The 26,094-nt window shown below is 46.0% G+C and overlaps 2 protein-coding genes across 3 annotated transcripts in view; one reads left to right on the top strand and one right to left on the bottom strand.

Moving 5' to 3' along the window:
• LOC135393807 (cell adhesion molecule Dscam1-like) overlaps window positions 1–26,094 on the bottom strand; it is a 326,980-nt gene that overhangs the window by 161,346 nt on the left and 139,540 nt on the right. The window lies entirely within an intron of this gene.
• LOC135393809 (uncharacterized) overlaps window positions 1–26,094 on the top strand; it is a 207,583-nt gene that overhangs the window by 103,529 nt on the left and 77,960 nt on the right. The window contains exon 3 of one of the 2 annotated variants that reach the window (XM_064624090.1): window positions 14,085–14,188. The exons of the other annotated variant lie outside the window; for it this stretch is intronic. Coding sequence (XP_064480160.1) covers window positions 14,085–14,188 — 104 coding nt within the window. The remainder of the gene's footprint in view (window positions 1–14,084; window positions 14,189–26,094) is intronic. 2 annotated transcript variants of the gene reach the window in all.

Here is a 26,094-nt window from a genome sequence, read left to right as displayed (position 1 = left end):
CATTCCCATTGGTAGTCGTAAGCACGTGATTTCTCCCACGCTGCCTCACTTGCGGAGACACGTACAGTGACAGAGTATTTTGCGTCTTTTCGTCGATTTTCTATCAATCAACGAATCATCCCCTTATTCACCAAATATTTTCTAGGTGTTTATTACGCTGTTTGCTGTGAAGCCTGGAATGCAGGATATACACGGAAAATATCGTCTTTCACAACTATCTGATATCGGCCATGACTGGGGAGGAACGTCGCACCTTCAATATAATGCATTCCAACTGCTTAAGGACTTGCGCACTTTATCTGCAAGGGAACGTCTGCGTGCATTGTTCTTCCCTTTCCATTTTTCTAATGTTGCCGATGCTATTTCTTTTTATCATTTTCTGTATTTTACTCTTTCTCTTCTTCCTCTATCGTTTCGAGACCAGCACAACACACTGGAACCGTGTTTTGCGAATAAGTTAAATGTTCCTTCCCTGTTCAGCAACGCAGCACAAAAGTTCTCACCCGGAATGGTGACTTACGTAAAAACAGGTATGAATATAATACGATAGACTCGTGTAAACCATAAAAAAAATACAAATGATGCGATATCAAGAAAGAGTTCCGCTTCAACGCCGGTTACGCATACCGCCAGAAAACAGGCCATTTTTCATTCATGCGTCGCTTGCACTGAGGGTTATCTTGTGCAATCGCTTTGCACGCGCCACTTGCATTGCCCGCATCCTTCTTCCGTTATTTACGACATCCACCAGCATTTCTTGTTCGGCTGTGAACGTCCACCCACTGCGCTTACTCAGCATGGCCCTTTTTTGCGCCTCACAGAAAAAAAGATGATGATTCACACTTTCATGTACAGCTCGGGGCATAGTTAAGTTGAACACGCTTCCGACCTGCGGAGAGGGAAGACTGTAGTGGTGTATGCTGGCCGATATCGCAAGGATGCGATGCTATTATCTCATTGGTATGATTCTCTGATATGATTAACTGATATGATATGATGTCTCTATTATGAACGACAGATCGAGTTGGCTAGCACTGATTGTAATCATTACAGGTCAGCTCAGTTTTTTCCTAATCCAATAAATTTGCGACTAGAGACCGTGCATCCTCATTTGTTTTATCGCAATGCTGAAAATGCCCCACTCAGCGAACGGGGCCACCTTCGCGTGTATCAATGAGATAACGGCATCGCATCCTTGCAATATCGGCCAGCATACACCACTATATGATCGCCGCGAAACCAAACAAACGTCGCAATGATAACAACAGCTGACGGTAATGCGACGACGAGTCAACAGCGAATGGCAAGGTAGACAACCCCGGAGCACAGCTGGGACAGTCGAAATACTCTTTTCCTTTACTTCTCGGATGCGCCGCAAGGGTGGCTCTCCTCCCGCTCTGCAGGTCGGAGGCGCGTTCAAAGTTAACTGTGTTTCGAGCTGTACGTTAGGTAGCGGCTAGGTCTTTGTTTCGTCATCGAACAAACATTCCAATGGTTTGTATAAATAAGTTTGAAATTTATTGAACACCTGTCAGCACTAAGTAAGTTTGGTATGCAGCGAAAACTCGTTATAACGAAGTTAATGGGACGGGGAAAATTCGATCTAAGCCGTAATTCAACATAAGCGGAAGTATCACGAAAAAGTGAAAGTAGCCTCGGAATCATGCGGAAACACCGTGGGAGCCTTAAAAAAAACAGTTGAACATGATCATCTTGGCAGCATTTCACTTCGAGTGTTTTACAAAAAAAAAAAAAAAAAAGAAGTACAGCAGTGCATTCCTGCTTTCGTCGAATTCCAGTTTGCACTAAGTGGTATCGGCTGGCAGTATATTTCGAACAATCCGTTTCGAAACGCATGCTTTTCGACCGGGACACCGTGAAGCTCAGAATTGAGCGATAATAAAGAAAAAAAGCGATCTCGTTGGAACGAGGTTGTGCTCCATACAGAAGGAAGCAGTACAGAACTAGTCAGCACAGCAAAACATGCATCAAAATTTACACAGTGGCCGCTGCCAATCATCGTATGCACTAATGGTGTCACTGAGACAAGCGCTACTGAAGCAGATAGCGTCACCACCGGTTGAAGAGCGGCATGCGAAAACCAAACGTGCAGATTCTATGTGACCTTATGCTTCATCATTCATCGTCATTTCGCTGCGTGTACATAAATCACGCAGAGAAAACGCGATCAATTTCGCGCTAAAGATAGTTTGCCCTCATTGGCCATAAATAGCTTGTACGGATATTATCACTCTGGTATTGTGTGCGATTACGATTCCACTTCCTGCTGCTTCTTTCTGTTGTTTCGGACCGAGTCTCTCGCCCAGCGGCCAATGCTCCACGCCGCTGGGGTCTACACACGCAACGCAGCCTTGCGTTACTGCGTATCCGTTTATCATTATAGGTTCAAGTGAACGCCTGTCAACTTGCAGTTCATTGTCAGACTTCTCAAAATACCAACTACACTCTCGTTATTACTCTTTCTGCTTTACTAGTAACACGCACCCCAAAGAACCTTTCAGCTCAGTTGTGTGCTTTCCGAAGCAAATGATAAAGAACGCGAAATGATAAATGCCCGCAGCTCATATGTGTACATACATATATATATCTCGGTGAATCAGGAACTCGGGGGGAGCAACGAACGTTTTGTGGACAGCGGTCACCGTCGTTGAAAAAGAAAATAAGGCGGACGCGATGGAAAATCTTTTTTTTTTCTGTGGCACCGAGTCGAGTTCCTTTCAATACCAAAAGAAGGAGAGTTCGCGTTTTCGCTGGGCCCCAGTAATCGGAGCACTAGGAGAGTTAAAGAACAGAGAGACTGATAAATTTAAGGCTGGCTGAAGCGAAAACGTAAAAAAGGAATTGGGGAAACGGAAAGAAACAGGAACCCGCTGGCGTCGTACGCATAACCCTGTTGCCGCTGAAAATGGACGATAAATCACACAACACTGCAGGATTTTTTTTTTTACAGAAATACTCCGGATGAAAATAAACACATTCTTCTACGTCTTTTGTTATTCTACTTTTCCGTTTTCTTCCACGCTAGGAGCGTGGCACACAGAATGGCAGCCGTATCTGGGTTTTTTAAAAGGATTGCGAGAATGTTGCGTATATGTGGATGCACGATCGTCAACTATACATGAAATCCTTAATACTCGTTCTTTCATGGCGAGTGGCAGTATTCCCACAGGACGAAGCAGAAATGTACGAGCGTCAGCCGTCATGATGTGTAATGAGCTTACCTAAGTGAATACTGAAGAGCTTAGGGCCCACAATTCATTTCGTAGGATATGTGATCCCGCAAACGAATCAAATCATATTTCGTTTTTACGGTTGCACTTGAGTAAAAAATATTCCTCGCGGAATAATGAGATTCCGAGAGCCGTGTTTCGTACCGAGAACTGAGTCTCACTGTTCCCTCTATAATAACGGTATTGATATTAATGAAAAATGTTTCACACGTGCTCAAGAACAGCCGCGAGGGCATAGTGTCGCAAATTGTGCAACAAAACAAGAATTATGTTATACAGCGTAACATTACACACAGACGTACATGATATCAATTCATTCAGGACTATACATAAGGACTGAAAGTTGAGGACATGAAAATCATCAAAATGGCTTCGCACTTGAATGATTGGCTCGACGTACACTCGGGAGAGAAAGACAGGATAGCCAGGATAACTATATAGCTCATGTTTTAATAGCATTGTCGAAAATATATACGTTGAAGGCACGTGTACACCTGGCTACGTTTCACTTACCATGCACTTTGAAACGGGGAATATAAAAAAGCGTCATATGTTTTATTCACAAAGTGGACTGAGTGTGTAAGTACGACGACCATGCGCCTTTTCTTTCCACACTGCGACTTCATCGTAATCTTTTAAGTTGCAGCGTTGACGAAATACACGTTAAGAAAATTTGCACTTATCATAAGTTAACCGCTGCTATTATACTGCTAGGTGCTGTTCTGCCGTCGACCTGTCAAAATTGCGCATAGCATCCACTTATCGATGAAAAAAAAAACAACAGAAAAACAGATAAACTGTTCGCATAGGACCGGAAACGAAAAAAAAGTAAATTAATGCCATTCACGCTTCTTTTAACGCATTTCCAATTTGCAAACGGTGATACGCCTACGCACGCAGAAATGGTGTACGGCTTTAGGCTCAAATTTATCATTTTTATAAACGAGCGAATAATAATCGGCACAGTAGCGAAGGAACAGCAAAATATTGCGCATGCGAGCGTGGCAGCAAACTCGTGCTGTTTCACATAAACGAATAAAAGAAAAGGAAATAGACGCTCGTAAAAATTTCGCATGCATCTCCCGTGTCTACTGACGCACGCAAAACAAGCAAAATTCAGAAAGCTAAAGGGGACGGTGAAAATGTTTTTGCGTTTCCTCCCGCGTGTGTGTTTATAGAGAACGTATCACGAAGAAGGCAGCAGCAGCAGAAGCTTACCACGCTAAAAGCTGCGTGCAGATAAAATCTGCAGCGCACTCTTTTATTTTCCACAACGTGAAGTACAGGATGAATGTGAGCTGCTCCGCAGAAACGCAGCTCCGACACACGCACAAAGTTCCTTGAAACAATAAGGGAACAATCCGCGCGGCTTTTACAAAATGATGGAGCTCGTGGGAACACTTTTTTACTATTAAGAAGCACTACATTTAAGCGTAGCTCACTGCGCTCTAAAGGAAGATTTGATGCAAGGTAGAAGCTCTTTTTTTTTTTCTTATTTGCCTCTCTTATATTTTCATTGCAGTTTAAAATGAGTGTCGTCCTTTTTCTTCTTTTCTCGTACGGACCTCGTTCTGTTATCCGCGTTCACTTGGCCAGTGTTGTAATGGCGGCGGTTCGTGTTTCCTGCCTGATAGCTGATAAGGGACTAAATTGTCTCGATTGTTGCAATTAGTTTCTGCTTCAGTGGCGCGTGCGTGGTTTATGAGGTTTTATGGATTCTCTTGTTGTGGAATCTTTGCTATTGTGCGCAGGACGGTTTTGTACATTGTGACATTAAAGGTCTTGGGCATTGTCGCGAAATTAATTACGTGTATGCCCCAGCGCGTTTCGTGTGTTCGCTAAAGTTTTTGAAAACTATCGCGATGTTTTCGATTTTTTTACTGGCAGTACTTGCGTTTTTGAGTTATTAGCGAAGAAGCGAAGAAGTTCTGTATGTACATGCGCACGCTGTTAAAAGAATGTCAGGAAGCGAACGAAAAGCATCAAATTATGACCTCGTAACAAAGATAATGATTTAGTGAATCAACACTAGAAGCAGCCTCTTACACCACTACATCATCATTACATCGTCATTTGTTGTTGTTGTCATAGCAAAATATTTATTGCTGAACTATGAACGTCCTCCCCGCCATTGTAATGTACGTGAGGGGTTCATATTTTTCAACCTCAACGTTGTTTGGTGGTTTGGTCATTGAGAGCCTGTAGATGACATTGAAAGAATGTTCCTTAAATGTGTTCGGTTTTGCATTAAACTTCGTACTGTGCAATTTGGGGACGCTAACGGATGAGGACTGACGTAGCGTCCCCAAACTCCCGTTAGCGTCCCCAAACTGCACTGTACGCATTTTCCACCAACTAGCCCAACTTTCTTCACTTACTAAACTTCAGTTGAGTTTGAAACATCGTCTCTGTGTGTCTGTTGTCGTTGTCCCTAGGCTCTATGTGAGGCCCCGACGTTTGAAAGCTTTAGGGAAAAGCAAGCCCACATCGTGGCTAACCTTTCCCTTCTCCTTTTCCTTTTTTTTACTTTGCACTAAACATATCCCCCCCCCCTCTCGACGTTTCTGCCACGCCCAAGATTTATAGCGCATTTATTGATGAAATGCTACGTGCCTACAAGACCAAAGGAAAGTTTTAACATTTTACCACGTAAACGTCACATAGTCTACGACCTCCTTCACTTATCCAGCATGCTCCCACTGAACGTATCTTCTATCTCTGCCACCCTATATCATGCTCTGATTACACTTTTTACTTTATGCGACAAACGGTGCACTGCGCTTCCCGTTCCGTACAGTCGAGAGAGAAGCAAAAACAAACTTTCGTTTCATTTTTCCCGCATTTAGAGCTTGTGAAAAAGTCGCAGTTTCGGAATTCTTCATTTCTCAACTATGATTTCTAACAAAAAAAAAAGTTCATATTAAACTTGAAGCTCTCTTTTTTGAACTCACTGACAAGAACTAATCTTCCTGTTCTATTGCTTCGTAATTTTCCTTAGGACTAACTCACTCGCACTGCTCATTTTATTAAAAACTCGCCGAAGCAAGCACTGAGCGGCGCTGATCGGTCATCGGCATGAAATATTGCATCGCGCCAGTGATTTCCGGAGCGTTTCGATCCTCCGTTTTTATTTATATTTTTTCACGTTACTTATTAGTTCTAATACAACATGCAGTTTTGAGCTTGGGGAATATCGTCGCGTCTAGGACAGGAACATGTGGGAGAGTGGCGGCTCCATACCGCTAGATATTTCTGCATTGTTTCCTTCCTTTTCGGGACCGTTCTGTCCAGCTCTGTTGTGTACAGATTCCAAGTTTGAAGGATTAGTGAAGAAGCTGTTTGGTTCCTACAGAGTGAACCCTCGTTAATGTGACCACTGCCGTTCCCGCGGATTTTGGTCATAAAGCGAATTGTCGTATTAACGAGAAACGTACCCTCCGCGGGGGTTTACTCTGAGGGTCATGTAACGCGGTCATACAAGCGGGAAGACAGTGCCTGTGCTTGACCCTACTTGTGACAAAAATCTTGGTCATTGTCCGATAAACGGATTGTCATATTAACGAGAGGGATTTACATGCCGTCGGAACGGTTCCCGAGAAAAACTGTCATAAAGCGAGTATGTCAGATTAACGGGGGTCATATTAACCAGGGTTCACTGTATTTCATCATAATTGTCTGTGCCTCTACTGCTTTTATCTTCCTTTTGTTTATTTGTTTGCTTTTGGGAATAGCAAGCCTACATCATGACTAACCTTTCCCTTCTGTTTTCTCTAGTTTTTTTTTTCTGTTTTGTATATCAGCATGAAACGTAACCCCCCCCCCCCCCCCCCCCCCCCCCGAGTTTTTGCCTTATGATTTAACGTGGATTAAGATCGCATAGTCTGTAAACTTTTCCGGCACCTTTCGGAAGGTTCTTCGCATCATCATCAACAACAACAACAGAAAAATTGACGATGATGAATGGAAAGTTCACCACAAGCAACGGATTGCGGTGTCGAGATGCTGCTGTAATTGTTCATGTTCGGGTAAACTTGTATCACTCTAGAAACATTTCTCCAGTCTAGTAGCGGCTTTTTGGGAAAAATACATAAGGAATTGAAAATAAATATTATCTCCTGTAAGTTGCTTTGTCTCGTTTATGATTAACCTCACATTGGAACACACTTTCATTAACATTTCGCGAGAGGACTTGAACCATCACAAAGTCCACTCCTTAGCTCCAAGGGCCTCCTTAACAGATAAATCATTCTGGAAAGTTAAGCGAGACTCGTTACAAAAGCCGCTGCCTTTTCGAACAAAAGACATCATTGCGAAAGTTTGAACACGTTCGTTGGACGCTCATTATTAATAGACAGTAGTCGTTGGAGTACGTATGACAGTCACCGTATTGGCAATGAATGGCTCAGGAAACCTTTAAGCACACAAACCGTCGAGTGATCGATACAAAACATCCTGTCGCCTCTAACTCGCTGCCGATGCATCTTGTCCACAACGCCTTTTGTTTCCTCAAACTAATTAGTAATATGCATCGAGATACGTCAACAGACATAGCAGTGCGCGCTTCCTCCTCTATACACGCGTACCCGTGGCGCTTCACTCTATTCATGATAGCTAACATTCATTAGCTTGGCTTTGACGTCGAAACCTTACAATATCAATGGAAGGCTCACGAGGACGCGCGACAAATTAACTTTTCTCGCTGTCTATTCTTTCACACTGTTTACGAGTCGCTGCACATGAGGGATTGCAGCTTTGATTGCATACATTGTCCCTCTATTTGCGCGCATTTGACTATAGATGAGACTGAGAAAATCTCGCCATGCGTACGTCGCTGCAAAAAAAAAAAAAAAAAAAAGAAAGGGTTAAACTGAGTACTAATTAAAGAACTGTCGTTGACGAGGAGGCATCAGCAGCGAGATCGGCACCCGCATCCCCTTATTTCCGGTCACAGATGTTGCCGGTTACACGAGGCTAGCTATGTTTCTCTTTGCTTTCTTTTTTTTCCCGTTGGTGGTGGTGGTGATAGGGCTTGCCGTTGTCGGCCTCACGTATGTGGGCAACGTCACGACTCACGCCCTGGGAGAATGTGCGTCCTGGGCCGACTTCTAAGGGAACTGTGCCGACATATGTCTGAAAGCGTCTGAGGAAAACCCAGGAAAAACCCCAGACAGCGCAGCCGGCACCGGGATTCGAACCCGGGTACCTCCCAGTCTCGACGTGACATGGCCAGCACGCTTTTTTTTCCGTTACATCCATGTTAGCTGTCCTCTTATCAACGAATCACGCCTCGCTAGGAAACACGGGGACACGCGCTCACTTCATTACATTGTTGCCAGTTGCACTCACGTTCACTCAGACGAACACACTCGTGGGTGGCAGCGGTGCAAAAAACGAACCACGAAACGAGGAGAGGTGTAAGTATGAAAATTACCAAGCTGTTGGCCTCTGCAACCGGAGATCCAGCTGCTCGAAACCGCTTAGAAGAATAAATGTGTCCTTTCTTGTATATATACATGTCTGTGCGTGTGAAAGCGGGAAAGGGATGGTAAAAATATTAATATGGGTAAGGAGCCGCGATGCCCATGAGAAACTTCAACAAGGCTCCGGTCCCCGCCGTCTTAGCTCAGCCGGCCATGCTACTAACAACTTGCACAAGTCGAATGGTCGATGGTCTTGTCGTTCTAATGCAGTTCGAAGGTCACTTCGGCACACACTTCCATCACGTATCGGGAACAGTGAAGCAGGATGTGAGATCAGCTGTGACATTCCACCCCCACCCCCTCGATTTCGGGTCAGAGGTGCTACTAGTTCCACCGAGTCCCTTGCGCGTATGGGCCAACTCTCTCATCCTGCTTTATCCAGATCGGTCAAGTGTTTATCTTTCCTGGTATACTGGTATAGTAGCTTCCGGACTTGAGTTCGACTGAGAGCATGGAGGATGGGTAAGCTGTACCGCAAAGCTGTACCGCAGAACATGATGGACACGATGGAGGTCAGAGCATGATGGGCCCCAGGATCTTTCACATGTCCCAGGGGTCAAAGGGTCCCAAGACCCTTTGCCTTGGTAGTGAGCATCTTTACATGGCCGCGGTCAGTTGTAATACCCAGGTATTGGCAGGTCGTAACAAAGGTCAGGGTTGAGCCATCAAGGAAAAGCGGGTACTTATGGAATGATCTGAGTGAAAATGCCATGGGCTACAGTCTTCCTATATGTGAGACAGTCAAGCCACGGTCGACGAGATATCTTGAAATGATGTCTAACGAGGCTTCTGGGCAGCGTTGGATCGTGCCGCGACGAATGGCAGAGGTCCTGATGCAAATGGCGTCAGCATATAGTGTAATAGTGTGATCAGGCAGCTGAAGAGAAGCCATAATGATATTGAATAAGAGGGGACATAGCGCACTCTCCTATCGAACACCATGGTGCACGCGGTACGTGGCAGTATCCACCTCAGCGGCACGGGTAAACAAGGAACGATCAGACACCGATCCTTGAATCTTAGATTCATGGCAAGGGGCAGTCACCGACTTCAGCTTCTCGAAGCGTCACCGTGATTGCACAACGAAGAACACTATCGTACGCTTTCTTGACGTCGAGAGAGGCAGCAGCAGTCAGTAAGCCTTCAGTTCTTGCATGTTGCGTCCTACTGGTCAAAGCTATGACGCTATTCATTGCCGGCCAGCGACTGGGCGAAATCCCACCATCGCCTCAGGAAAAAGAAACAAAAAAAAAAAAAAGAACGCGCTCTGAAAGTACCAGCTCAGGCGATTGAATACTATCACGCGTTCCAAGGTCTTCCCCACACAGCAGGCAAGAGCTACTGGCGGAAAGAATAGATGTGATTTGTCGATTGACCTGGTTTAAGTAAAGGGACCACCATCGCGATTCTCCATTCCTTCGGGACTTCTTCTTGGCGCCAGATTTCATTGACTCTCCGTAAGAGGGATAATCTCCTCGACAGGAGAAGATTCCGAAGTGCCTTATATGTGGTCTAATCTGCCCCGAGGGAAGTGCGCTGAGAAGAGTCCCGTGGTGCAGATTCCAGCTCGAAGAGGGTGAGGGACAAGTCCTGGGCCGGGTCTCTCGAAGAGGGCAAATCATATCGGAATATCTCGAGCTGACGAAAGCACGGCTGTGACACGCTATGAGGACAGGGAGCGGAATGGGTGCCGTTGTACCACAGGAGTGGAAAGTCCCTCGAGCACTCCCCAAAATCCGAGACTTCTGAGTACGGGGAGACAAAGGTGCCGGAAAACGGCGCCAGAGATCGCGCGCGACTTTATGTAAGTGTCGCTGAATGGCCTTCTGTATCCGTTGTGCTCCATGCCGGTCGTGTGGCATGATGGTATGCGTCCCGTGCGGCGCGGCGACGAAGAAAGCGGAGCCGCTCGTCTTCGGTGATGGTCCGGTATCCGCCGGTCTTCGGCGGAAAAATGAAAAGGAACGTGGAATACCCCGGTAGCCGCCTGCGCTGCATTCATCACTGTGCGAGGAAAGTACCGCTCATTTCCGGGTCCACCACTTGTAGAGGAAGATCCTCCCCCACACACACACCCTCGCTACACACTTGGATCCCTTCTTTCCTTTCTTTGTGCACCTACTTTTATCATCATTGTCCTTATACTATGCAGTTTGATATTATGACATGCTTATATGCTATTAAACAACTGCTGACGCCAGGACTCGAACCGAGATCCTCCAGATTTCCGGTCAGGGATGCTACCGTTACACCATGCCGGCAAGACCCTCTCAGGCGTCCACGCTCGTATGTGTCGTACTTGCTCTCTTTGTGGAGGGGGGGGGGCATATATGATGTTAATATACTTTTATTGCAAACTCCCACTTGTATTGCGATTCCTACATCGGGATACCCGACCGTTTGACGACGACGTGGCCATGAAAAATGCGAGCGCTGGGGGAGAACATTGTTCTGCGGACCTTGCGAAGTTGGACAGTTTTTTTCAAGCACCGTAACTGACCAGCAGAGCATTTACAACAGCTGAATTTTATGCCAATCGAAAGCTAAAGAATTCGTTATACATCAAACTTTTTCTTCATCGAATAGAGCATGGTCTTTTTGCGTAGGTGCTTCGTGAACATCCATATACTCATCACAATTTCGGCAAAGTTTCCTTCTGAACGACACAAGGCAGAAATATGTGCTGCACATCATGAAAAAGAGCGAGGATTACGCTTTGGTTTGGTGTGCATCTCATCGCGCTGCTGCTAATATGTGACATAAATAAGTAGAGCAAAATTGACGCGATATCGTTTATGCGCTCTTTTTATAAAACGCTCTGGTTATCAGATGCAAGAAATTTTGTGTCACCTCAGAGCCTTTGACACAGTCAATAAGTGATAAAAACGTCGTACCGGTGGCCGTCATAGACGCCAGAATAGAGCGCTTCAAATTGGCGAAAAAAATACGTCGAAGCCAAACCAGGGTTCTGGCTGCTCACTCTCTTCATTGTATATGTCGAGAGCCGCTTCATTTTGGAACTTGGGAAAAGCGGCGATGTTCATGCCACAGATGGGGTTACCTCATAAAAAATAAATAAATAATTGAGAAAGTCGGAGACCCAAAGGGGACGGCCCTGCCTGAATTTGAATGAAATCGCCCGAGTCTTAGAGTGCCTGAAGTAGTAGCAGTAGCCTACGTTCGAGTCCTGGCGTCAGCGCCTTTATCTCGAGTTGTTTGATTTCATTGGTTCCCGAGTATTGGAGGCGTACGTGTTTGCGTCGTCCATGTCTGTGGCCTACCTCTGCTAATTCTCGTACGCTTATACTTATGCTCAATACGCTTATACTCAAGCAGAGAATTTCCCCACGTTATCCTCATGATTTAGTTGTTGTTTCTATCAGTGCGTCAGGGAGTTCTTGTTCACCAAGTAATGCTGGCAAGCCTAGCGAGAAGTTACTTTGTGGTGCGGTATTCGCATTCTCGTCATTTTTGAAGAGAACGTAACACATCGAACAGAAATGAAGAAAACATAATTATACCTGGGGGCTTAATCGCTTCATCGTCGTTAAGGTCCTTACAAGCTAACGAGTGGCGGGAAATTGAAAAAGGCGGGCACGTGATAAAACACGTGCACGGCGCTCTTCGCGCGATACGTGGAGGTCGTGGTACACGTCACGCGCAATGTGTCACGTGCCCACCTTTTGGAATTTCCCGCCACTCGTTAGCTTGTAAGGACCTTAAAGTGCAGCTCCGCTGCTGTTCCGAAAGTATGAAGACGTTGTGATATTCAGAACCGTGGTCCCAACTTCATTCATAAACGAACATTGCTTTCCAAATTTCCATACTCCTTCGTGAGAAATTTGAGAAAAACTACCGGGCGGCGGTTCCACTTGTGACGTCATACTTGGAACTGCGCAGATTGGATAGCCACCCCTAGCCAGCTCTGCCTGGCAACCAGTTTGTGTTTACACTCCGTCATGGCCGCTGTATCGTGCTGAAATAGCTGTCACGAGCTATCGGGGACCACCGCACCGTTTTATCGTGTTTCTTATAAGAAATACTTCGTCTTCGAGCACGTACTCGTTCTCGTTCTCAATAGCTTTGGTGGTGCTTTCTGCACGCGCAGCAAGTCCGCGCATAGTGCGCTGGCAAAGCTATTGAGAATGCGTACGAGTATGTCACACGTTAGGTGTTAGGTCTTGTTGGTAGCATGAAGCACAGTGCAGACACAGAATGTCCGCTCACGACGGCCGTCGTTGCACAACGAGGCCATCCTGTAAGGCTTGTTAAAGAAGACCGGCAAAACTATCTTTGAGGCTATTAACGACAGCAATTATCACGGAACACACCCAAAACATTCACCTTCGCCCATAGATCTCCGCCATCGCATCGACGATTTGGCGTTAGCCAAGCCACGAGCGCGGCTAAGCCAGGACGAAGCCGGGATTGGTCAGGGTTTGCCGACCACAGGACCGCCGTGCCAGGGAAATTTAAAAAATTGTTTTCTTAAAAACTACAAACAAACGGTTGAAAAATTTTCACATGTATGCTCCCTGTGCGGAAACGAACGCACAGCCCAAGCATGGCTCCATTCTGTCGCAGTCGAAAATCGGCGGAGCTGAGCTTTAACGACGATGAAGCGATTAAGCCCCCTGGACGCGTTCCTAATAATAAATCGCGAAAACGAGTGAACGACGAAAATGCAGGTTGTGGTGGTAGCGTGCTGCTGCTGATGATGATGATTGAAAGAAAAACATGGGGATTGTAGCCCTCATCACAAGGGCCGGCTACCCCAGATCACCTATTTCCGAGCGCTCTGCTGCCCGCCGGTCAGGCACCGGCCAGGAAATGCAGGTGTCACGCAAAATCGCCTTGTCGTGACATCAAGTGGTTTGAATATGAACGAAGAAAAGCAAAAAAACAAAAAAACTGATTTTATTCCCTTTCTGTATACCCTTCCCCCGTCTGGTGATATATATGCAAATGATAACATATGCAAATGACAACGTGACTTGCACTGAAAATCAACACCGCAGGTACCACCCCGCCAAAACGAAAGCTCGCCGCCCAAAGTACTTTCCCCCAATTTACCTTGTATCTCAATTTCGCTTCCTAAGCGTCGTCGTATACAGAGCGCTCTCAAGGTGACCCATAGATTTTCATGCCTTCCTGATAAGGTGGGTCTTGTGTGAATAGCGACGAGCAATTTCCTTCATAGAATCCCTTTTCCATTGTGCCTGGAGCTCGTGCCCCAGCAACAATACTGTAGCAATTCCGGGGCTACCCGTTTAATAACCGGGTTCTCCAAACATATAGACTCTCTCTCTCTCTCTCTTCCTCGCTCTTACGACATTTCTACTTTGTGCTTCAGTGCTGCTGCTACCGTTACCGCAACAACATTTCGAGGAGGCGGTTACAGTCCCCTTTGATGGAGAACGAGACCGACAACGACAAACAAGACGGCAACATTTCCAGGTGCTCTGAGTGGTGCATTACTTTTTTTTTTCTTCTGCGTTTGGCGATGGTTATCTTGGATTTTGATTTACCTCATTTCACATTGCTGCTATTTCGAAGAGTTAAGACGACGATACGCTTGAAACTGAATTTTGTCAGTGTGTGAAACAGATGCACACAAGAGTGCGAAGCGGTCCAACAGCGATCTCGTAACCCTACAGGTGTAAGATAAGCCTCTAGCAGCATAACCTACGTCAGCCTGGAGGGGTTACTGAAAGAGGTTTGAAGGTAAAAAGAGGAAAGTTGCGAAGAATGGCGTGAATGAAATGCACAGGCCTAGGCAGTGTTGTACCCGTTATCGAAATATGGTATCGCGATACAGTTACTCGTTACTTGAGTAAAAAGTATCAATATACCAATCTCTTTTAAAGTAATGGGGTACCGCTACCGCTACTAAAAAAAAGTATCGCGATACTTTGTCCGAAACTTTTCTTGGAAATTCGAACATGCATACGTAGAGATCTCGGTTACGTGAACACCCCATTTGTATAGTAGCAAATTGGCAAAAGACAGTTTTGCAGTAAGAAGGCAGCGTATTTATTATGTAGCTCGGGCACTTCGCTTGACTTTTATCAATAGCTGGTTCTCAAAGTGATCTTCTGCCATCCTAGCAGGACGTGGTTTCTCAGTCAGCTGACAGATGGCAATATGACAATTACGTTAGTGTCATGCCCACACATACAGTGCAGTCGAATAACCAAGGAAACCAATCCTAAGTTAATACCACGGTATATCTGAGCGTGACTAAGTGCGACACGGCAGTTGAGCAATGGAATCCAGAGCGCACTGTCAAGGACTAGACCTCTGTTCGCTGATCTCAACTCTTTTTGTTGACAGCAGCGTGGTTATTTCCTCCAGGTTCGAAGAAAAAAAGTCCAGATCTGTTTGGTATAATTCCCGTTACAGATGTTCACTTTTTGCCAGTGTACGGACCACGTATAGGCGAGTCCATAGGCTTCTTGTCGAGCGCTGGGCGGACCATTGACAATGAATAATAGTAAGAAATACGGTCGGCAAAGAAAGGGTGGGGCACCAAGAAAGTATCGGTATCTGTAACGATACGGAGATCGAGTTACCATAAATTTGTAACGGAAATACTTTTCCCGATACCGATTAGCGATCTGCACTCCGATACCGAAAAAAGTTTCGGTTAGTGTGTGGCTGACCTTGGGCTACGACGAGGACGGACACGCGCCTTGAGCACTCTCCTCGTCAGTTCCATCGGCGCGGCCATGGACGTAGGCCACCGTCATAGCCTCTCCGTGGCATACCATCATCGCCGGTCGGGACTCATGTAGAGCGACCGTTTTTGGTGATGGTTTTGGTGGTGGTTTTCTTTTTCGCCGAACATCCACCGTACCTTAATTCTCGATGACAATGAGCCATGCATCTTAAAACGATTTCCCAAAGAACAAATGTTCAATTGTTGTGCTGCCGCCCTCTAAGAGTTCTGCAACATATATAGAGGAGGTGGTGTCACTCTGCATGAGTCCCGACCGGCGATGATGGTGTGCCACGGAGAGGCGATGACGGTGGCCTATGTCCATGGCCTCGCCGGGGGAACTGAGGAGCGGGTGCTTTATGCGCGTGTCCATCCTCGTCGTTGTCCACGGCCCGCCACATCACTCCCCCCTTCAGACGCGGAGCGGCGATAAATCGGAAGAAACCCACGAGTTCACCGGAGGAGGAAAACGAGGGCGACCATGGATGACGTGCACGGTTGAACAGGTGCATGGTACGGCACACATGAATCCCGACTGGCGAACACTCCCAGCGGGTGATGAACGGGAACAACGATCCGTCAGCCAGAGACGAGCGGGAAAGAGAGTGAGGCCCTGTCGCTGTCGTGGGGTGACGCGACCGGCACGGGAACCGAAGCTCTTAGAGTCCCAGGTTAGCTGAGTGAGACGAGGCTGCGCGAGCCGTGGTGAGATGCCGACACGCCGGCTGAAAGGTGCCGTGGCGTTGGCTGCCGTGACTGCCGCGACCGGCAGGTGAGCGCGAGGCTCGGGTGTCGCGGCCGGCATTGAAAGAGCGCCGGGGCGCGGTGACGAGTGAAGGCGGATGCAGCTGTGAAGCGCGTGTGTGCCGGACGGATGTCTTCGCACCATGGCGTCTGCAGTACAGCTGTGGTCTTGCCGAGCAGAGGAAGCCTTTGGAAATGTGAGCAGGTTGTGGCGAGTGAATGAGCCGGTTCGAAGGAGTCGAGTCGCAGTTGAATGGTCGGGTCGTTGCGTGAATGCAGGGCTTTGTTGGGTGGGAGGCTTCAAGGATGGGATGCTCAGCACCATGCCGGTGAAGCTGTTACGCGCAACTTGGTGTTTATAGTTCGGATCACCAAATGTAGAGGAGGTGGTGTCCCTCTACATGAATCCCGACCGGGGATGATGGTATGCCACGGAGAGGCGATGACAGTGGCCTATGTCCATGGCCGTGCCGGTGGAACTGGCCTATCTCCATTGCCGTGCCGGTTGAACTGATGTAATGAGGAGCTGGTGCTCCAGGCGCGTGTCCATCCTCGTCGTTGTCCACAAGTGTAACAGCGTTACGTACAACACTGGGCCTAGGCCCTCCAAATATATAGAACCGTGCAAAATGTTATCTTATTCTACAACGTAGTACCTAACGTGCTAAAAAATCGTATGAAAAATTTACTAGTCTAAACTTTATGGGGTCAACGCTACTTATCTCGGGAGAGATTTTGCCATGACTTCCGAGCAATTCAATTCATACGTATTACTTACGAACATTTAATTCGCGAGAACTTGAATTTTCTCAATTTAGTTTCGAAATTTACCAAGTCAACTTTCTATTTTCTTCTTTTTTTTACGGAAACAGAAAGGCCGGATTTACCCCAATCTATTGCAGGATACATTCACTACTACTGCAAGCTGCATGTGTTGAACATAATGGTCTGAGGCTGGAACACATAGAAAGGGCAAATACATACAAAGCCTCAAGCACCTAAAAGAAGGAAGTCACTGAAAAGGTTAGCCAGCTGTAGGACTCGAACCCACATCTTTTGGATTACCGGTCCAGGGCTCTTACTCACGACCTACTACTATACTAGAGACCTGGACGTCCGCAATGCTCCCAGCACCGGGATAGTAGTTCTGGCAATCGCCGCTTGGCTATGGGATTTGGCGCTAGCTCGCACTATTTGTTACCACGTGACTTGTCGAAACCGCGGCGATGTAGGGTAGGCTGTGTTGACGACGACGAAGCAGCATATAGCGCGTGCTTAGCAACGGGCTGTGTGGCAACCACTGATCTCGATGGCAACAGCCTGTGTATCCCTAGCAGACTAACGACGGTGGCAAGGGTGATTCCCTCTCCCCAATAATGCTATGTGGCGCTTGCAGCGGTCACTAACGTAACTAACCCATGACCCGTCTCTCCCATAGGGGAGCGCCAGCTGTCCAGGTCTCTAGTATAGAGTAGGTCGTGCTCTTACTAACTGAGCTAAGCTAGCGCGCCTCTATGTGTTTCTATGTGTTCCAGCCTCAGAACATCAATTCGCATCATGTTCAACAGATGCCGCTTGCGTCTCCCCGTCGTGTGAATGTGTGTGCGAGTGAGAAAACACGTAAGAGTGAAAGTGGAGTGAGTGAGTGCATGTGCTTGTCCCTTCAAAATGACGGACCCTTGGAAGTCACTGGAGAGGCGTGTTAGAAAAGTGTTAGCTTAGCTCAGTTGGTAAGAAAGACCGATAATCCAGAAGATATGGATTCGAATCCTACAACTGGCTAACCTTTTCAGTGACTTCCTTCTTTCATCACTTCTATCAACCGTGAGGCACTTGACAAATTTCAGAGGTCAGTTGGGAAAATTCAATTTATCGCGAATTAAACTTGATAAAAGTGCTCCCAGATAAAGGCAAAATCTCACCCGAGATCAATGGCGTTCATCCCATAATGTTCCGAGACAAGTTGATTTTTAATACTATTTTCTACCATATTACGTGAAACGGCCTGCAGACATACACAATAATATACGTGAGCGGTAACCAAACAGGGCACCTGACTTACTTTTTCTGGACTGCGCGCTAACGTTTCTTTCATCTCCTTGTCGAGCGAACAGCACATTTACTCTCTCTGATTCACTTCCTTCGACAATCACATGTGAGCCTTTGTGCTATACACTAACCTATGATATACACTACGTGAGATATACCTAGAGTTTTCAACTTAGAAGCAAGACCACCAGATTAACGGTCGTGTTTAAACAAAATGTTCGAAAACAACGCTACGGAGAATTCGTGTCAAAGTTAGAAAACGTCGATATTATCTGCTCGCAATCTGCAGGCTCTGACAACTTCCTTCGGTGAGTCAATGGAACTTCAACGAACGCAACTGTTATTGACAGTTCAAAGCGCTTTCAACCTTTTCACCGTTTCCTCCGAGCAGAAATTCTCCTCTGTAATGCCAGGATCATTTATCTTTTCGCGTTTCACGCAGCACGTATTAGACAGAATCGATAGTTCCGATTATGCGAATTAGCTCGTGGGATGCAATAAAGAGAAATCCAGTAGCGCTACCCGTCAAAACTTATCAGGCCGAGATTGTGATGATCACACAACGCATTTGATGGCATACGTTTGGAAAGCCTCACCGCCCTTATCGAGTGTCATACTTGCAGCCGCTTCTCGTGCCGGTTCGCCTGGCTTTCCCAACGAGTTGCGCATATTCCCTACCGTAACCTGACAGCGCGTGCATAGGAGTTGACAGCTCCTGAAATGAAAGTTCTCTGTGCCTCGTCTGCAAAGATATGGCTAAAATGTAGACGAGCGGAGAAATGGCCGCTGATGGAGTTTGCGCGCCTGTTTCGAACCATAAGGAAATTACGGAAACGCACTGTGGATGGAGTGCTCGTTTTCTACTTCTTGCACTTTTCCCGTCTTACAGACTGATGTTGATTTGTTTAAGCTTCCAGAGAGGAGACGACGCTGATAGGCGTATCAGTAAGTTGCTAGGGGGCGGACTTGTACGTAACTCGATGCTGGGTAACGAGTTACTTTTTGAGGAACGAAGTAACGACTCAGTAATTGAATTTCTAAAGTTTGTAGCTATAGTAACGGATTTCGTTACGAATGGGTAACTCGTTAGTGCAAATTACTCGTTACTTTTCTCGCTTCTTCTTTCTAGATGATGAGAGAGGTCAGCCAATATTTGGCTTGCTACTCTTCAAAAAATAGATTCACCCGGACGAAAAAAAAATACGCATTTGCTGCATACTCCTTTCGCTACAGTATGGATGACCTTCTGAAGTGTGAAGGGGACTGTGTGGGGACTGTGAAGGGTGGCTTTCTGAAGCTGGTTCCCGACATTCATGTCAGTTACCAAATAGTGTCTTCTGGAAAAGCTACCTCGTGTCAGCAGTTACATGAATGCCACAGAAGCGTATCCCATCGAGTTATCGCACCTATCCTGACCGGTGGATTGGCTGATGTGATCCTGTCGGATAGGATTTGTTGCGATGAGTCGATACGATACGTGAGAACCTCCTGTGCCCCTGTAAAAGCAATGAATCTGAACTTTACTCCTTAAATCGTCACTAACCACGGAATGGAAAATAACCACAAAGTGGAACGTTTTGCTGATTGGTTAAATGATATAGTGAGCGACGGGCGAAGACACGCGAAAACAGCACCGGACGAGCTCAGACTATAACAACTGGACAACGAGGGGAGCTGGGGGCTTAATCGCTTCATCGTCGTTACGGTCGTTACAAGCTAACGACTGGCGGGAAATTTAAAAAGGTGGGCACGTGACACATTGCGCGTGACGTGTACCACGGCCTTCACGTATCGCGCGAAGAGCGCCGTGCACGTGTTTTACCACGTGCCCACCTTTTTAAATTTCCCGCCCGCCTTTTTGAATTTCCCGCCACTCGTTAGCTTGTAACGACCGTAACGACGATGAAGCGATTAAGCCCCCTGGGCCTGTTGGTACGAGGTGATAACGTTAGAGCACTACAGGGACAAGGACGGAGAGTGATACACCTAGAGATAGCGTCTATGTGTTGTGTATTTCTCTTCGTCCTTGTCCCTGTCCCTGTAGCGCTCTAAAGTTATGGTATAGCAACTGAAGTTTAATGGGAAAAATAACCCTAGATTTTTCTCGCACCTGCTTGCTGTATGTAAGCGTGCGAGTTCCGGAGTCAGGAGGGGTGTAGGAGAAAAATTTGGTCCCGGATAAAACGGCCCCTGGTAACGTGGGCGTACAAAAATGGCCCCCCAGGGTCCTGCACGCCCGAAAATAGAGGGGTGTGGTTGCAGGTGGTTGGGACGTTTTTTCCGGGGACATTTTTTCCTACATTTTTTTCATGTTGATGAAGCGCATCACAACCGACCGAGTATTACCATTCGCTCTCCCGATTTCTTCAAATTGAGATGCATTGGGTTTTTGCGTGTGATAATAGATAATAAAATCTGCACGCCATTCAGTGAGTAACACAAAAGCGATATCATTCGCTGGATGCGAGTGAGAGCATTTTTCTACTCTTGGTCAGACACGGATTTTACAGTTGTCCCCTGCATCTGTTCTGTGTCGATGTTTATGGACAAAAAAAGCTATACGCCCTTTCTGAGTTTTAAGCGTTTATATACGTTTTATTTAATGGTTACGAATACAGAAGTTAACGTGTCATTTTGCTCACTACTCTGTAAGAGTTCCTTTTATAAAAGAATGCGAGTTCCATTTTTCCAACCTATCTGCCAGAAATACGCAGAAGGTAGCAGGACCTTGGAGAACCGCTTCCTAATCTTGTCACGTTGTCTGTACCCCACTGAAAAAAAAAAACAAAAAAAAAACAGAGAGATAGAGGAATAGAAGTAACAGATGGTATCCGCTCAATACAGCCGGTGCAGCGAATGTAATCGCTTTTATGTTCCTCATTAAATCCCGTGCAGCTTTGATTGTCCATTAACATCAGTGTTAATATAAAAAAGAGCCTATGTCTCCATATTTCAACACATGAGGAGGGCGAATGATAGCACTTGGTCGGCTATGATCCCTTTCATCGGCTCTCCACAACGACGCTCCTGTATTTTTAGGCCCGCAGAACCCTACGGGACCATTATTTTCGCCCTCGCTACCAGGGACCATTTCTTTTTCCCCGAGACCAAATTTTCCGGAACAATTTTTTCCGGAGGTCCTTCCACTTGGCGCAGCGTCAACATGGCCTGGGTTAGACGATATGTTCGCGTTGATGGAGGGGAACGGTGATGCAGATATAGTGTTTTTGTGCCTTCTTTGCCTTCAGAAAACAAAATGCACGGGTGCCTCCAGAATTCCAGAAATCCTTTACCCAAAAACAGTCCGAACCGTAGCACGTTCTGTAAGAAATACGTATTGTTCTACCATGCTGCTATTTAGAACGCAACATTGTAATATTAATTGTAGAAATCTCACTATATACAACGTGATACACTACCAGCGATTTTCTTTTTTACCTACACAAATGTGCCAATAAAGACCCCCCTCTCTCTCACACACACACACACACACACACACACACACACACACACACACACACACACACACACACACACACACACACACACAGACATACAGCCACATCGCACAAGGAACACGTCCTGGAATCGAACTGAGAAAAAAACAAAAGCACACCGAATATGATGTTATCGTTATTTAGTTTCCGCGACGTAAAGTTTCAACGGAATAACACATAACGAAGCGAAAGTTGTCTGTTTTCGTACGAAAAGCCAGAAGGAGGAACCGAACATGAAGCATGCGTACAAAGGCAATCCAGCTGGAAATTAAGCATTCAGAGCTGGGAGCCCTTCATTATAAAGTTAGCTTCGTTGTGTTTGAAGCGACTTTTTCGTCGTTAGCGTCGTGAATTATTCAAATAGAACGGCATGTAATTAGCGAGGGACAGCGGAGAAGCCCTGTTATGTGGAGAGGGATAACAAGCCAAGAGCATTGTGGAACACACGCAAGAAGGAAAGATCGACCGATAAAGCAGTCATACAGCGCTGCTTCGCCTTCGGTTCCTGCGCAATAATGGTGATACCTATATATATAGGAACTAGCCGAGGGGTGCGACGCAATTTAAACACGAGACATGTGTCTTCGGGCAAAAAAGTTAGCTCTGCCGTCACGAGGGATTCACTATACTATATAGGCACCGAGCAGCCGCATAGGCGGCCTCCTTTGTTCTGCGCCCTCTTGCGGGATGTTTTGTCGTCAACGATAGGACGCGAAGTGGCGAAGTCAGCTGTGTGGTGCACGAGGGGGGGAGGGATATACGTGTGTTTATTTCGGAAAGGTCAGCCTGACCGAAGGTCGAATGCACGAATGCGTGACATGGAGAGTCGTATCGGTCCGCTTTTTACATCAGAGGCGTCCAATCTGTCAGCAGTATAGGAGCAGCATTCTCGTCACTGTGTGCCGGAGAACAGTATTTTAAATGCGGAAATTTAAAAAAAAGTATGTTGCGGCTAACTTTGGTGCTAAACTAACGTTTTTGGCGCTTGAGTGTTCCTTGAAATGAAATTGGTCCGTTTTTTATGTTTTCAGTGTGGTTGTTTCGGCAATTGTAGGCGCAATTGATATTACCACACTTATTGAAGGTCCTGACACACATCCTCAAGGCATTGTCGCGGGTATTTTGGAAGCACGATTGCGGGACAATATCTGCGTTCACGTGGGAGCTGGCTTCGTGAACGTGGAAAGTATCTTCCGAAGGCTGTGGGGGTGTTTCCACTCCTACCACTGCCAACTGGAGGCGGTCGGCTGTTCACTGTACAGCTATCCAACCAGACTTTCTATTCTATTCATTGTTACTCTTCTTACTCAGGACACTCAAACCCAATAATGTCTGTCCACTAAAGACAAGAGAAAAGGCAGCGTATTGGACCAACCAGTGTTAAGTCACGCCGATGAAAATACTTTAAAGCCAGTGTTATCGGAAAAATTGGTATCTAATATTAACAGTAACTTCGTGCCTTCCTGGATAGTCAATTTCACAGTTAAGCTAATTTTACTTGTCTAATCTTTTCATAGCCTTGGCGGTTACGCACAACAAGTATTTTGCAGCCGTGATGGTATCTGGTGATATAAATCTACTAGAAATGTATTTTTGATTATTGCAAATACTGTTGCAATGATTAGCTGTGTGAGGGGTGATGAAGTAGAGAGGCCTCGAGTTAGTGTCGAACAGTAATTCCTTTTTTATGTTATGCACTATCACGCGTGCTCAACGGACAATAGTGGTTATGCAAAATGTAAAGCTCTATCTCCCCTACACACCAGTGACTAGGTCGGCAATCTTGTTTATCTCGAGAACCGTGAAGGAGGCTCAAGGCGCGAAGCATCCAAAACATGCACACTGCGGTACAAAAGAAATTTTTACGGAATACGCATGCTGACGTAGCATAATGATCATACTGTTGTTCACCAAGCAACGTGACGCTCAAATATCGAGCAACAACTAGCAATGAACATCTTGTGTCTCACGCACGAAGAACATGCACCGTGCCCTTCCAACTCCCGTCACGACCCCCGAATCTAAACTCGTCACTGGAATTCCACTTCAAAGTCCGTCATTCCAAATGATAGGTGTTGAAGTTGAATTCAGAACGGGGGGGGGGGGGTATATATGTTTGTTTAAAAAAAGGATGGAAAGATTAGCCTGGGCTACGGCAGCTTGCTATTCCCAGCAAAAAAGGGAAAAAGAAACAAAATGTAACGGGTTCTGGAGTTGAACTATGACCTATGATGTGATAAGCTGTGATGTTAAATAATATGGTGTGATGTAATGGGCTGTGACGTCGAATGATGGCTTATGATGCGATGGGCTCCGATATTGAGTGATTCGTTATGATGTGATGGGCTGTGACGTCGAATGATTTGTTATGATGTGATGGGCTGTGATGTCGAATGATGAGTTATGATGTGATGGGCTGTGATGTTGAATGATGGGCTACGATGTTATGGGCTGTGATGATGATGTTGAATGATGGTTATGTTATGATGGATTGTGATGTTGAATGATGGGTTATGATCTGATGGACTGTGATGTTGAAATTTAATGATTGGCTATAATGTTATTGGCTGTGATGGTGATGTCAAATGGCTTTTGATGTGCTAGACTTTGATGGTGATGTGATGTTATGGACTGTGGGCAAGACCGGACATGATGTGATGTCGAATGAATTTTTCGGAAAATGCCGACCTCTGATCCAGTGTAGCTCTCACCCGTGCACTGCCAGTTACCGTAACCGTACCAACAAAAGCTAGTAAAACTTCCAAATTTCTTGTAAACATTGCTGCTACATTTGCCATTTGCGTTCAAGGGACAAATTTGCGTCCCTAGGTTTTCGGAAAGAACCATACGAGGTATGCGAACGGTACATGTTGCAATTGCTTTCAAATTTCAATAATTCATGTCATGCGGTGGCGCTTGAAATCACGCCGTAAGTTTTTGTGAAAGCGCCTATCGTCACCACAAAATAAAACATGATGACAACGTTAATAAGAGAATACCAGCGAAGCCACAATATTTCAACACTTTTTTTTGTGTGTGTGTGAAGAAAGATGAATAAAGTGCTACTTTTGCTTCAGCCCTGTTTTTTTCCTCTTCTGCGAGGCATTTCACATCGACGAACGACCCTTATACAAAAAACAGAAAAACTTCGCAGGAAACTCTGAGGAAAAGAAAGGGTCAAGCACTGCTTTCACAATGTGGGGGTCTAGGAGGCGTGACCGTTCACTCTGCGTTTCACCCAAACACACGCAAGGCTAAGACACGCAAGTGGAATCGGGGAGCACAGAACAAGGTTTCGATACACTGTCTATTTTTTGTTATCCAGCTAAATGCGAAAAAGATGATCCCGTGTGGTCCACTTCCCATGGTGAGACATTCATGGGCTGCAACTAAAGCGCGCTGGCGGAGGGTTTTTGAAGCAATGTAGAGAGGCGCAAACATGTTCTGGTATCTTAGCAAGTTGTGCAGTTGTTCCGCGAAGTGTCTCAGCCAGTGGTGTTTGGTGTACGCGGCCCGACGACATGCACAGCGTGAGAACTGACACCCGTGTGGGGGGGGACCCGAAGGCAGAGAGCTGCCGGTCTTTCCGGGAATGAAGACTTTCCCCCCTCTCTGTCACTGTAAATATGTTGCTTGTTTCACTTGTTTTTAGAATAAAATAGTGGTTGTCTTAACTCCAACGAGAACGGAAGTCTTTGCCTCTTTCTAGAGTTAGAAATGCGATGCAGTTGAGTTTATACCGAGCAGCGTATGTCAGGTGTTTCAAAGTTTAACGAATGCTTCCTAGATTCGCAACAAGCAGTAATAAGTTTATCTTTTAAGACGCCACGTGGTTTTATTGGGGAGAGGGGGGATATGTAAAGTTAAAATACGTGGGGAGGTTGGTCGCAGTTATGAGGACCGCAGCTAGGAGAGAAATGCATTGTCTGCAGTCAAATGGGGGTGCATTGCCGCTTTTAAGTACATCTGCATAAAAAATACGAAGAAACACATTCTTTTCGCGTAAACATCACTAAAGGAACGCCATTCAAAGGGGATTTTCAAGATTATTACAAGATAATCTATACTTACAGAATAAAATGAAAGTAACTTATGAAAACATTTTGTCATGAAGCCTCTTTTTTAATTAACATGACACTGCGTTGAACATGCGCGTAGCGCCATCAAGCGTGGTATATGTTAACCTGTCAGGGAGCATCGGATCCAATGCTCTTTCAGAAGTTGCCACGTTACACGCTCGGTGGCGCAGCGCGCATGTTGAAATGACCATTGGTTGCAACGATCACAGAAGACTACCAGTATGACAAACGTATAAGACTGTTTGTTTGTATGTTTGTTTCTTTTCCTCTTTTCCT

Source organism: Ornithodoros turicata, chromosome 5 (assembly GCF_037126465.1).
Source record: "Ornithodoros turicata isolate Travis chromosome 5, ASM3712646v1, whole genome shotgun sequence".
NCBI classification, from domain to species: Eukaryota; Metazoa; Arthropoda; class Arachnida; order Ixodida; family Argasidae; genus Ornithodoros; species Ornithodoros turicata.
Note: the sequence above shows the minus strand (reverse complement) of the source record. Positions and strands in the feature narration are given on the sequence as shown.